The 14,066-nt window shown below is 51.6% G+C and overlaps 1 protein-coding gene across 6 annotated transcripts; it reads left to right on the plus strand.

The window, feature by feature from the left end:
• The first annotated feature begins 3,612 nt into the window (after positions 1 to 3,612).
• LOC135420273 (uncharacterized) lies at positions 3,613 to 12,022 on the plus strand. 6 transcript variants are annotated; one of them, XR_010433438.1, is made up of 21 exons: positions 3,613 to 3,904; positions 4,121 to 4,200; positions 4,365 to 4,490; positions 4,640 to 4,719; positions 4,862 to 4,979; positions 5,285 to 5,374; positions 5,758 to 5,853; positions 6,064 to 6,214; positions 6,597 to 6,691; positions 7,070 to 7,219; positions 7,389 to 7,543; positions 7,671 to 7,824; positions 8,071 to 8,193; positions 8,505 to 8,681; positions 8,824 to 8,979; positions 9,303 to 9,404; positions 9,685 to 9,787; positions 10,023 to 10,073; positions 10,160 to 10,385; positions 10,989 to 11,104; positions 11,779 to 12,022. XR_010433438.1 is itself a non-coding variant. In XM_064667496.1 (19 exons), exons 1-19 carry the CDS (start codon positions 3,787 to 3,789, stop codon positions 10,303 to 10,305), a joined length of 2,271 nt encoding a protein of 756 aa, XP_064523566.1. In that variant the 5' UTR covers positions 3,613 to 3,786; the 3' UTR covers positions 10,306 to 10,438. The 6 variants fall into 6 exon arrangements, 3 of the variants coding, with proteins under 3 accessions (XP_064523566.1, XP_064523567.1, XP_064523568.1); XR_010433439.1 differs by lacking the exon at positions 4,365 to 4,490; XM_064667496.1 differs by lacking the exons at positions 10,989 to 11,104; positions 11,779 to 12,022 and having other exon boundaries at positions 10,160 to 10,438.
• The last annotated feature ends 2,044 nt before the right edge of the window (positions 12,023 to 14,066 follow it).

The following is a 14,066-nucleotide window of genomic DNA, read 5'->3' on the forward strand; positions in this document are numbered from 1 at the left end:
GCTATCCCTATCTCGCATTGCTGCTCTCTTTTGAGTGCTTTCTGAATCTGATTTATTTGCAGTCTCACAAAAAAAAAAAAAGGACACTTCCTGTCATGTCTACACAGCAACAAGAGAGAGAACAGGAGCATGCATAGACATATAGGGTGAATTAATCTGATTAAATTCAGGCTTCTAAGTTTAAGCTAGTCACCCAAAGCTCCTTTCTTACAGTAGGCAGACATCTCATCAATATACAGTCAATGGAGCCAGAGGTGTAATTCATCTCATTCCAAAGTAGATGCCTAAAGTAGGTCACATGAATCACACCCTTAAGAGCTTTTTTTTCTCCCCATTGACTAGAGAAGGATCCTAGTGTGACCAATTCACTTGTAGATACTGAAACCATGGCTGACTGAGTGGCTTCTATCCATTGCACAGTGCCACTCCATGCCCTCAAATGCTTGTGTGAGCTGCTCTTCTTCCCCAGCGTCTCTGATGCTGAGGTTTTGCTGTTGTCCTTACTCACTCCAGCAAAGTAGGGCAGGTCCAAATATGGAGACAGGGATGAAGGCACAGGTCTCACTGAGGGACCCTGAGGCAGCCTAGGAGAGCACTGCAGGCAGGGTAGAGCAATATGGAAAAGACAGTGCCCTGACAGTATTTTTATCCTGGTCTTGGATACAGTGCACCAGAATATAGGAGCTCAATGTTTTTTCTCTGCTATGGAAGGTAATTCACTGTCTCTGTGACTCCATTTCCCTCCTGTGGCACTGAAATAATTGTCTCTTCCCTTTCTCAGGTTTATGTCTTGGACCTTGGACTACTTATCATCTTGCTAGGTGACAGGGGATGAAGATGTAAACCCATGGCCCAGTGAGCTGTTGATCTCTGGACTTGACACACAACTTCAGTCCAAATAGCAATAAGCATAAGAATCTGAAGGCTGGGGAAACAACTGAGAACTTGGTTGGGAATGTGAAATGGGTTGACTTGCTCTTTTTGTTGGAGAAAAAGCCTTTTTCCTTTCTCTGCCAGGAGATTCTTTAAATGACCTTTAGATAAAAAAAAAAAAAGGCAAAAAACAGACAAACAAAAAAAAACCAAACCAAACAAAATCAAACCAACAAAACAAACCAACAAAAACAAAACGAAAAAGATGAGAGGAGAGGCTCGGAGAGGAGAGGAATACAACCAAACTTAAGCAAGACACCATGAAAACAGAGTTGTGAAATATACACCAGTCTGCTCAGGTCTAACCAGAAGCCCTCCAAAGCAGGATCCAAGTTATTTGAGAGATTTTGATACCTAGTGAAGAGAACTTTTTAAAGAAAAGGAAAGAAACCTGTTGCAGGCTGAACAAGTCAGTGCTTCACACAGCTGTTTTCATGTATCCAGAATGACAGTCCATACATTATTTAAATCATCCAATTTATTGAACAGCTCAAACAGGTTCTCTCTGCAGCAGCCAGAGTTGACAAGGGCTCATAGAAAACTTTGCAAAAGATTCTGCTTTCAGCCAGCTCTGCTCCAGCCATGGGAAGTTTCACTCCCTTTCCTGGATCATTTGCATGAATAAAGGTCTTTGCTCCTGTCACCTCTTTCCTGCCTCAGAGCAGAACCTCTGGTGTTAGCAACAAAGTCACCTGTGTTGCTTCAGAGAGAGGTGTTGTAGAGCTCCATGGCCCCAGGCCAGCGCCTTCATATGCAAGGATGACTCTACTGGCAACATCACAGCACAGGTACAACAGAGAGCGCAGGAAAAAATGAGCCTTTAATAACACCTATTCTGAGATCTGTTGGAACTGGAATAGCAGACATTAGCTGGAAGACAAGTGTTCATATCCATGGGTTTGAAGAGAGAATTGTGTTTAAAATCCTTTGCAACACCCATACAATGAACTGCCGGTCCTTGGATATCAAGAATAAGCATATACCATAAAAGAAGTTAGATGTCCACTTGTTTCCAAATAAAACCCACACAAGTAGGCCTCTTAGAAGCTGTGAAACTGGGGAGTAAACTAAACTTTCTCACCCTCCAAATAATCTTGGGGTTTTGTTTTTCAGCCTGTGCTTGAATGAAAATTTGCATCTTTAGCTGAGGTATCCTAACAAGCTCTTCTTTTTTCCTTAGTAACAATCCTTTGCCTCTCCAGGATTTTCTCACATCTAGGTCACAAAGTGATGCGTTTATATTGGAAATGTGTTTAAGCAGATCTTCCCTAACTAGCAGGGGATTGGAGAGAAACAACTGAACAAGTACATGCTCATACATGCACAGACACACTCAATGGACCTAGCAGAGCTAGTTATGAATCTAATAAACTGGCAAGCACTGCGAGCCTTATGCTGCCCATAAATAATTCACTGCCAGGATGCTTGTAGGAACAGCACCTTCTGCGTAGTCCATGGGAAATTCTAACAGGTACCAAGCCCTGCTGACTTCAGTTATTAATCCTGTTTATTGCTGCAGTGCCAAAGGGCCAACACAGAATGAGCCCCCTTTGGGCTAAGCACTGTATAAACAGAGACTCTTGAGTTTAAAAGGACTTGGGGAGGAGAAATCTCTGGTATAACTGTTAGCCCAGCCCCAGGACTGCCAAGATGCAAAATTTCTTTCCTCTCCGAGAAACAGCAGTAGCTTTTAGGCAAAATTCTCTGTTTTGTGTTAAAATAGACCCAAGCTGCTGAGTCTGGACTCTGATAAGGACATAAATGTCTCAAGCTCTAAAGAATTTGTATGAGTTTTACTTATTAGAGTGGTCTCTTTGCAACATATTTCACCCCACTGGGTGGAAGTGGCAGAGGAGGATGATTTTGCCCCTTCTTCTAGGAATGTGTTGTTTCACAAGAGCAATTTATGCGCCAAAAGCTGAGTGCCATCCTCTGCCTTTTCACCTCAAGCTTCACCCAGAGACTGGAACTCAGCCCTGCCACACCAGCCCAGGGCTCCTCCACCCCGGTGGAGCCAATACAGCTGCCCCTGGGGCAGCTCAAGGTCCCACACAGGACACTGGGTTGTGGGGAGGGGTCCAGACCAGAGCAGTGCTGGATGAGATGTGCAGAGTGGGGAAGAGGCTGTGGTTATAAGAAGGTGTTCTCCATCATGGTCCCAGACCAGAACAAGCCAAAAACCAGGGAGAGGGGAATCTCCATTGCTGGGAGCTTCCAAATTCAGAAAGGGCAAACTCAGCAGAATTCTCCTTCTCTTTGTCCCCTTTTCTGCATAAGCTCTTCTGGTTGGTGTGAGGAAGAGCTGAGGTGGCAAAACCAACGATTTCTGTTAGGATTGAATGAACATGACATGTATAATGTCATTGAGGGGCAGAGGCAGGGCTCTGAAGTGCAGAGAAAGGGATGTCCTGAGGGAGCACCAGGGTATCTGAAGACAGGGATCTGGGACATGCTAGATGGTACCAGGAATATCTCGAAGGGACAGGAGGCAAAGGGTGCTTGGAGGCAGCCCAAGAGCACCCAGGTGCCCAGGGTTGAGCCAGTCTCATGCCCCCCAGGGACACCCTGCCCCTCCCTGCCTGGACAGTGGTGGGTCACTGGCCCCCATTGCTAGGGGCAGGTTCTGTGTCAACAGTAAGCCCTGTTGTTAGGGGCAGGTGGCAGGGGGCCCTTTGTGACACCCCCACTGCAGCACGTGTGGTCAGTGAGGTGGTGGCCCACAGTGTCCAGCAGAACAGTGACAGGACAAGATGGGAAAACTGAGCTGGCGAGAGCCGCCATCACAGCCCACCCCATATCTTGCCCCACGACAATGAGGCGTTTGTAGAAGCTTCGCTGGTCCCCACCCACAGGATGGCAGAGAGACCCCCCAGCCCCTCCAGGGCAGCCCAAGAGGAGGATGGGGCTCCCCAGGAGAGCAGCTCTCCAGCAGAGCCCCATGATGTGACTGCAGAGCAGCCCCTGCAACTGGGTGTGTGAGGGGCCCTGCTGTGCTGGGCAGGGCTGGGCACCCTGTGTGATACCAGGATCCTGTTTCCCCGGCACGCTGGCACTGGGGGACCTGAGAGGCACCCTCCAGCTGGGCCAGGGGAGGAAGCACAGGGCTGGGTGTCAGATAGATGTCCTTCCCTCTGCTCTCACCTGTCACCAGACTCTCTGCAGCTCTCCCTGCTCTCCCCTCCTTTAGATGCCAGCTGGCTGCCAATGTACAGAGTGAAGCAGAAAGCCCTAGACTTTCTCCAGGAATTTGCCAGGAGCCCCTACCAGGTAACTGTGGCCAGTTCAACAGCTACCGTGCCCATCCAGGTGTGCTGGCTGGGCAGACCTGCTGTTCCCACAAGGCACTGCACCCCAGGACTCCCTGTGGAGACCTCTGGCTGCAGGTTCCCCTCTCACACTGCTCAGTTGTCTCTCTGTCCCTGGGCTGTCAGGGTGAGGATGACAAAAGGAAGTTCCTGGAGAACATCATCTATGTGTGCAGAAGTGCCTTGGACACTGGCTTGTTAGAGGGCCTGGAAATCTTCTTCCAAAATATCAATCTGGTAGAGAAGATCAAGGTGAGGGGACACCTGGCACTCTGGGGAAGGGGGCAAGGGCAGCATTTGGGCAGGGCAAGGGGCTGGTGGCAATGGGTGCTGGTGGCACTGGGTGCTGGCAGCACTGGGTGCTGGCAGCTGCCAAGTCTCATCCTAGTTGAGATCTGCAGATGCTGCTGGAAGAGGAGCCCAAGAAGCATCTGCGCTCACCTGTGAGGGAGCTCGCCATGCGGGCCATCACTGTTTTGAGGTACCTGCCCATCCCTTCTGGCCACTCCTGCCTCCTAACCTCCATGTCCACCTGCCCATCCCTCCCAGGGACCCAGCACTCTGTGGCCTCACGGTGCTGGTCCCAGCACCAGGATCCAACCTGCCCTACTCTCTCTCTGCAGCTCTGTGGGCACAGTGCTAGAGGGCAAAAGGAGAAGCCTCCTCGAAGCCTGTATCTCCAGTGTCTTCTGGCTTCCTTCAAACAAGGGCATGAGGCAAAGAAACAGATACTACTCAACAGTAAGTGCTGGGTAATCTGTGGGAGCACCCAGTCTCTCTGGGCTGCTCCCTGGCCACCCTGTGCTGCCCCATGACCAAGGCAGGGCAGGGTCTCGACTTTGCTTTTCCGCCTGGGTCCCTCTGTCCCTTTCCTGGGGCCCAGCCACATCCAGTGCCACCAGGTGCTGTGCCTGCAGCAGACTGCCTGTCCCCAGGTCTCTCCCAGGAAACTTGGACATCCTCCCCTGGCACTGGGCATTCCGATCAGTCTCCTGGGGTGGAAGGGACAGCAGAATCACCACCACTGCTCTCTGTCTTCCTTACAGACCTTGGATGCCATGGATGTCATGCTGGAGACGATGGTGTTCAACTCTCCTCCACCCAGAGTCGTTGAGGAGCTGCAGCACATCTTGGAGGTCTGGCCTGTGAAAAGAGAGGGGGTCACAGGGCTGTTCCTCACCCTAGGGAGGAGGGTTTGCCCACTCCTGGATGGGCGGTCCCCAGCCCAGTTCTGTGCAGGTAAAATGTGCCCACCTCCCCTACGGAACAAGGGGCTGGCAGCAGGTTCTTCTCTAGCACAGTGGCTGCAGAGGGTGGCAACTGCCTGGCCACAAGGTTGTCCTGGGGCCTTTGTCCCTGGCCTGAGAGGGACTCCAGGGGAGGAGCCTCCCAAGACTTTGTTGGAGGTCAGAGGAAGCCTTGAGGGACAGCCCAAGTCTTGCCCAGGAGTGGAGCCACGCTGATGTTGGCAGAATTGTTGTCTGCTCCCGGGGCTCACCAGCAGCTTCTCTTTTCCCAGATGCTGCTGGACCTGATCGACTCTGAGAACACAGATGTGCAGATGAGGGCTGTGGAGAGGATTGGGAATCTGAGCTATGCACTGTCCACACAGAAGGTAAGGCCCAAGAGTCCTCCAACCAAGCCGTGCCCCTCTCCCTGCTGCTCTCCCTGCAGGGCTGCTGCCCAGCTGGCTGCTCCAGGAGACCTGCAGGGTCCTGCACAGCCTGGACTCACCTGGATCCAGCCCTGGGCACACCTTGGGTTCAGGGCTCTGGCACCAGATGCCTGCCCTCAGCCCTTCTCTTGTTCTGCCTCCCTCACCCAGCACTGGCCTGATGACTTCAGAACAAAACAGATCCCCATCCTGGGACAGCTGCTAGGTCGTCTTCTCTGCTTCCAGTTTTCTGAGGGAAAGACAAAACATTCAGCTTCAAGAGCTTTTTATTACCTCTGTCAATTCATCTTTGACAAAAACAGTAAGAACCATTGTGGTGGCCCTCAGCCCTCCACACACACACACATTCCCAGTAGCTCTGCTGCTCTTCCTGACTGCCTTTGCCCCTCCAGCTACTTCCCCAGAGCATCCCAGCTCTCAGTTGATGCAGCAGCCAAGTGCTCTCCTCATGTCCAGGATCTGTTCTCTGCTGCCCTCCCTCTCCACTCATTTCCCAACTCTGAAACCCGCTGAGCTGGGAACTCCCCAAGCCAAAGCTGCCCTTGATCACCGTGACTGTTGATGCCCCCCTGAAACCACCTTGCTCGCTTCTGTCCTGCCCCCTTGCAGTAGATCTTGGGACAGTTCCGGAATCAAAAGCTACTCTGGCTGATCTACTCTACTGTGCTTCCCCCACCCTTTAGGGAGGATATCATACCCTGAAGAGTACTATAGAAAACACCTGCGTCTACCTGTCACCTTCTTGCAGTGGTGCAACAACATCAGAGCCCAGATCAAGGTAATGAGCTCCCCTCCAGCTGGGACTGTTCTCTGGGGCATCAGCAGGGGCCTTGTGTGAGCAAAGGGACCCTGAATCAGTGGGGCTGTCCCTGGCAAGAGGATTCCTGCTGTCCCTAAGCAAGGGACACTCCAGTGTCCTAGAACAGCTCCAGCCCTCTTGGTCACCAGGTTTTCTGGAAGGCCAGCACGCCATGCCTGTGAACGCTCCTCGTCCTCCCCCATGCAGCGACTGCGGGCACTGCTGACAGCTTTCCTGCAGGCACTGTCACCAGCACTGCTGGGCACCTCTGGCCAGGGCTGCTCACACTGCCCAGCCAAGCAGCACCATCAGGGCCCTTGGTGTGACAGGCCTTCACTTGCCTCCTTCCTGCCACAGGCCTTGGAATGTTATCTCACACCTTCTGAGAGGACGTACATCATGCTTGCAGCCATCGAGGCGATGCAGGACTCCAGCACCTCTGGCCATCATGCAGCAAGACACTTCCTGCAGCTGGCCATGAGATCCCCTGACTTCTGGCTGACAGATGTAAGTGGCCTGTGGCTGGATTGCCCTGCCCAGCCTTGTCCCTCCTGCCTCCCTCCATCCCAAACTCAGGTGTCTTGTGCCCCTGAATTCACCTGAAGGCAGAAGAGAGGGCTAGGAAGAGCAGCTGAGGACATGGCTGCAGCACCACCCGTACCTATGTCCCCTCCAGGTGCCAAGCATTGTGAGGGGCATCCATGAGTGCCTGGAGCACACCAGCCTGGCATCTGATGTGGAGAGCCTGGACACCTTGCTTGCAGTGCTGGCTCACAAATTCCCCAGGGAACTGGTGAGCAGCATGTTGACTTCCACAGCACCATATGACAGGTACCAGCCCCAACACCCCAAGGGACGGGGATGGGAGGGACCCCAAGACTCCAGCCTGGCCACGCTCACCTGGGCACAGTGCCATGGCTGAGGTAGCCCTGCTGACACAGCACTCTGTGCTTGGCAGCATCGCCCTGGCCGTGTGGGACCAGATGTATTCTCAGCTCAACATCACGTCCAACTTCTGGATGGAGCTGCAGGGAAGGGTTCACTCACTGGAAGAACAGGACGGCGAGCTCTTCAGCCCCACTGTGTTGTATGCCATCAGAGTTTATAAGGTGGTAAGTCACCTGTCCTGGCTCACCTTCGGGATGGGAGACACTTGTCACCCACTCCTCCATGCCAGCTCTTGCTCTCCAGTCGCTCCTCAGATGCTGCTGGTGGTCAGAGGCAAAAACCCTCTGAGGGTACAGGGACAGGGCTGCCCCCAGGACAGGCACCTGGCCCCAGTGCCCTCACTCCAAGCTGCCCACAGGGAACAGGAGCCCCACATCTCAGCCTATCTCTCACCACCACCTCTGTTTCAGACACTGAACCCTACCAACACTGAAATCGCTGACCTCCTCAGGGACAGTCAGAAGTGTCCAAAGCCGGAATTTCTCTCACTTGCACTCACAGGTCTCAGCAATGCCTTGAAGAGTTCTGAGATGGTGAGTAAGGTGTTGAGTTGAGCCCCACAGGCCAGAGCAGTGGCCTGGCCTTGGCTGGGCATCAGGAGCTGGGTGACAGCTTCCCACACCCTCCCTGCTGTGGACACGGCTGCTGGGTGTCCTGGGGAGCTTTCCAGGACTGTAGGATTGCCAACCCATTGTCCTGGTCAGAAAAGTAGGGTAACTGAGCCAGGGACAGGAAGTTTTTGCTCTCCTTCCCCCACTCCCCTCCCTCCTCTGCTCTCTCATACTTGGTTGCTGCCCAGTGGGCTTTGACAGCTTCACAAGAGGAAACTCTGTGCTTCATTCAGGCAAGAAGACTTCGGTTCCTGCTGCCGGACATTGTGGAGCTCCTGCAGCACACCAACAAAGTCATCAGGCTAAAGGCCCTGCGGGTGCTGCACATCATGGTGCAGCACATAGGGAGGAATGGTGCCAGCAGAATGGCCGTGCGGCTCTTGCAGCAGCTCCTGCCACTCTTTGATGATGTAAGGAGCTGGAGCCTGTGGATGAATGCTCAGCCATCACCTTCTCCCCTCCTCCATCCCTTGAGGGATGTCTTCTGCCTCTGGGAAACCTGAGACTCCTGTGCTGGAGTCCTTGCTCAGCATTTTCTGTCCTCCATCCCAGGAGTGCACTGAGGTGCGAGAGTACTCCATCTTCCTCTTCAAACAACTGGTGGAAGCTGCAGTGTGCTGGGACGTGTGGAGGATGAAACGAAAAGCACGGAAGGGAGTGATGCCACTGCTCCTCCACATGACTGAGATGTCCGAGAGCGTGGCCCAGGTGAGGGGCTCAAAGCTGGGCAGTGGTGACCCCACAGGGGTGGTCTGAGCATTGTGGGCTAAGGCTGCTGACTCACACCTGCCCTACCTGGCCCAGCAGGTTTCAGCAGAAGCAGCCCATGGCCAGGATATGTCCCAGCTCCAAAGGGCAGGATGAGCCCAGGGCTCAGAGCTCTGCTCACTTAGACCTGAGGCAGCCCCAGCTGCAGAATGCCCATAGGGATGCCCCGGGGTCTCTGGGACTGCAGTCTGGCCAAGAGGAGGGGGACGACAGGTCTCCTTCCCCAGCCATAGGGCCATCTCTCATTCTTTGCCGCTCATCAGGTCTCCAGGGAAGCCCTCCTTTCCGTGGCTGAGATCCTGGGGTGGGAAGAGCTCAAGCAGCCGATCGAAACAAAGCACCCGCTGGATATCGCAGAGCGCTTGGTGAGGACAACCCCAAATTCAATCCCAGCCTGGAGCTGGCCCCAAGAGCTCCTCTCTGGGGCCCTCCCCTCTCCCCGGGGAGACCCCCACCTTTTCTGTGTCCTGGTAGATGCACAGAGGGGTCTCAGGCCCGCCAAGCCCCCTCTGCCTGAGTCTCCCTCTGGGCTCTGTCTGGAAGATGGGAATGTCCTAGGTGGGGATGGGATGGCTGGGAAGAGGGGACTGGTCGGGCCAGCTGAGGAAGGCGCATGCCAGCCTCGCGCCTTTGTCCTCTCTCCAGCTGGAGAGAAACATTAACAGGGTAGAAGAGTACCTGGAACAGAGCTGGCCATACCTGCAGTGCCCTCAGACCACCGTGAGAGAGACAGCCCGCCGGTTCACTCGTGAGCCTCAGCCCCTGGGTCCCTCTTTGGGCAGCCTTGCCCCTGACCTCCCCAGCCCTGGGGCCACCTGGGCAGAGCCTTGGCCTTCCTCTGCCCCCCTTGTCCACGCAGGTTGGCTTGGTGGCCGCCTTGCTCAGTACCACCCCCTGGGCTACTGGTGGTCCCTGGAGGGTCTGTTGTGAGGGGGACAGGGCAGGGCCAGGGGGAGCAGGGGCTGACAGATCTCTGTTCCCAGTGATGGCCAGGTGGTACCTGAGGGACCTGAACGACGACGATAACCTCAGCAGTGAGTGGGGAGAATGGGCTGGGGCGAGGGGGGGATGCAGGGGGATCTCTGCAGACAGGGGGCTTCATCTCAGCGCTCTCTTTCAGTCATGACTGCTAAGTCCTCGGACGCAACCCGTGAGTCCCAGTCCCTGGCAGCTCGGGTCAACCGGATGCTGAGAGCTCTCCGCCTGCAGCGAAGACTCAGAGCAACCTGCCGAGTGCTGTGCTGTGGGTGCTCATGCTGGTGCTGAGTCAGACACAGGGGTCACTTTCCTTGAGGACACAGGGAATAGAATTTAACAAAACTTGCGACGAATTTAATAAAATCGGTGTAAGTCTGTGTTGAATAAAGCTGGGCCAGCAGTGCCCAGGGCATGCTGTGCAGCCTGTGTCCTCCCCAGCCTCTCCCCTAGGCTGCCCTCAGCCCCTGGCCGCTTGGACAACTGACCCCTTGCTGAGCTCCTGATGGGCTGGGGGGTCTGACCCCAGTTTTGGGTTCACCTCGGGGGTGTCCTTCACTACCTATATCTGTCTCCAAACGCTGTTCCCATGTCCCCATGTGTGGCTTCACACTGTTTCTCAGTAAACAATTACTATTTCATTAAATTTGCATTAAGCAACAGCCATGGGTAGGAAATCCCAGCTAGTTCTCCAGCATTGGCTACTACTGTCACTCCTCCAAACGACTGCTAACAGTGTCACTTGGAGTTACATTCAGTGCTGTTGTCCTGTCCATGGCCTATGAAGTGTATTAAATGTATTAAATTGAGGCTGACATCAGGAACTGGAGACCTGTATAGGATCAGGTTTGGGGTGCAGGTTACTGATGTTTCATGATGTCTGCATTATCTTCAGTAAGGATCTGATTCTCTTTGGACCACAATAGGATCACCTATGGGGTGGTGGTCAGGTTTGTGGATTCTCTCCATTCCAGGAAAATAAAAACAGGCTTGGTTTGGGGGAAGGAGGTTCGTCCAGGACGGAGGAGGCATTTGAGATAGACATGGTTCCTTTCCTTGTGCTCAGCCACCCACCCCTGAGGCTCACCAGGTTAGTGCTCTCCTCTCTCTAATCATGAACACAGAAGGTCTTTGGGCTGCTGCCAGAACAGGTCCCCAGGAACTCTGTTTTAGTCTGCTCCTATTATTTACAGAAGTTTCTGCCACAGAATTGCCTCCCCCAAAACCTCCTACCTGCCATTTGGCATTAACCTTAAATGATCTCTACCCAGGGCAAACTGAGAAGCTCAGGTTGGAAGGCAGCAGGATGCAGGTAGAAGGCAGAATCAATGACTTTAAGAGAAAAACTACAATCACACCCCATGCTGTCACAAAAAAAGCCATGTCCCAGCTAACAGAGGAGAGAATCACACTTTTTTTTCCACCAGCCAATGACTTAAATTGATCTAATGTAGGAAGTCATCCTGACTAATCCTAATTTTATAGGGTCTAATGGCCATCACTAAGCTGTGATCACACTTTACCCAGTGTGTGAAAGAGACACAAGTCGAGTTAGGCTGGATGCAAAGGCAAGTGAAAGATTATCTACTTTATAGCTGTTGAAAATGAGGCAGGAAAGGGAGCTGGAGGAGAAAAAACCTACTCTGATGGAGTAAGGTGGTTCCTTAGCACATCACAAACTGCATGAACGGATCCTAAGCAACTATAGAGATCTCTGCTCTGTATCAGTTTTAAAGATTACTCTCCTTGTAATCTGTCTTTTAGGATCTAAATGGCCCGTGACAAAAGACCTATGATTAAGTGCTTCTTTGCTTTGTTACACTTCTGGGTGAAACTGGTGTTCCTGAAAATAAAATAACTGAAAAAAGATGAAAAGGAGAGAGGACTGATTGCAGACAGTGCTGGAGGCTCTTCAGTGTTTGGTCCAAATTTGCTGGAATTTTAGTCACAACTCCTTTTGGGTCAAATGCAACATTTTACTCAACCAGAAATAAAGCATTTAATTTTAGGTTTTGGGAAACTTGTTGTAGTTTTATGAAGCATCCATATAAAAAAACCACTTGGGTTACTTTTTTTTCTACTTTGAGGAAAACTTTTCCACTATTTTAAAACAGAATCCATTCACCAAAACAGACAAAGCTGCAAAATTATTTGGCTAAACTATGTCTGCAATTCAATAAAATCTTTATGAGTGAGTCCATCCTGCTTTAGTATCAAAGGAAAGTAAGCTTCTCATTTAAGTTTCTTTTTCCAGTGGGATTTTACAAGCTTAGAAGATACTTTTTTTTTCTAATTTCCTTTAAAAATTATCCAAGAATTAGCTTTATAAGGACCACAGTGGCTGCAGGGGGAACAAGCAAATTAAACTTACTAAAACCAAAACCAACAAACACAGCGACATTTCCCCAACGCTTTCCCTATGCTTGGGGAAAGATAAAATTGAACAAGACAGTGCACAGGGAGACCATCTCCTCTCCCTTTAGCGATCCAAGTAGTCGATGTGCTATCAGTGAGGACACGCTTTCCAGCCATTACAGCTTGTACCGACGCACAGCCGCTTAGCAATACAGGACACACACAACTTCAGCTTGAAGCTCTGCTTTTTTGCTTTCCCCGAGGACGGGTGAAACGCTGCATTACACAAGTGTAGTACAAGCGAGCGGCATCTCTGCTGAGCGACGTGGATGATGCTCGCGGGGCACACGCACGGCTGGAAGGCGAAGTCCTGAAGCGACGAAGGGATGAAGGATGGGGAGGGGAACTCCTCCTTCCTCCACGGTGGCCATTGTGCTCTGGTAGAGAGGAGAGGCAATTTTTCACTTGTGGCATCTAAACTGCATACAAAATAGTGTTGCTACAGGGTGTTTGAATGTCTCTCAGAACTCTCCTTTTTTAGCGGGCTTGTTGGCACATTGGCAGCGGAGGGGAAGGAGCAAAGGGAGTTCAGTCCCAGAGACCACGTCTGCAGTGCCAGGCACAAACACTTGAGCCAGCAAGGGAGTAAATGCCCCCGTGGTTTGTCAGGAGCAAGAATCAGGGTGAAATCCTCAGCTTGGTGAGCAAGGCAATGATTGTCACATACAGCAGAATGAATTAGTCTTTCTAACTCTTTCCCACTGAAAATGATTCCACAGCTCCTAGGTCACCAAGCAGAGGGAACCTGGAATGCACAGCACTGCTGGTACAACTGCACATGAGGTACTCCAGAAAAGAAGTCTTTTACCACCTGGGAGAACTGGTTCTCCTTCATCTCAGAGGGAATTTTTCACAAGTCTTGGATCCATTAGCACTCCAAATATGCATCTGTTTTTCATGGGTCCACCCAGTTCTCATCCAGGGAACTGAACATAAATTTTGGTTAATGAAGCGTTCAAGGTCTGGATCACTTGTTTTTTCCAACTGGTTCCTGGATTAAGCAGCCAGACTGGGAAGCCAGAAGCATCCCAGTGAGCAACTGGCCAAGACCCTGTGCCTGTAAACCTGATGGGCTGAATTCTACTCTTCTTTGCCCTTCTACATATACACCCTGAAAAGACCAGGAAAATCACTTCATTCTGTTAATTCAGGAGTAGCAGGCAAAAGCAGAGGAATATCTGAAAAACCTCTGTGTTTTTCAAGCTTACCCATTGCTGTTCCAAGGGAGAAAAGAAATTAATTTCCTCTCAGCCCCAGAGACCTGGAGATCCAACAATGTCCATATAGATGTCAGAACAACTCTCTCCTTCATATCTCCATGAGATCTCTAACAGCTGCTTCATTATTCCTTAGAACAAAAGGGCAGTTGGTGTTCCAGATGTTTTAGTTTGCAACTGAATGATTTGTTTCTTGTCTTCTCTTTTGCAATTCTGTTCCCTAATTTGCAAGAGCAAGTTGCATGTACACAACTTTTCACCTTTCACCTCTGGCCCATCTCTCATTAGATGTATAACAACTTTCAAAGTAGATATCCCATGGACAGAAGCAGGAAATAGCTGAAGGTTTTGCTTCCGAGGGACAGGCTCTGTGGGTAATTCCTGAATGGGGGAGATTAATAGAGCAGTAGGAAACCTGAA

The sequence above is a fragment of the Pseudopipra pipra genome, chromosome 11, assembly GCF_036250125.1.
Source record: "Pseudopipra pipra isolate bDixPip1 chromosome 11, bDixPip1.hap1, whole genome shotgun sequence".
Classification (NCBI taxonomy): domain Eukaryota; kingdom Metazoa; phylum Chordata; class Aves; order Passeriformes; family Pipridae; genus Pseudopipra; species Pseudopipra pipra.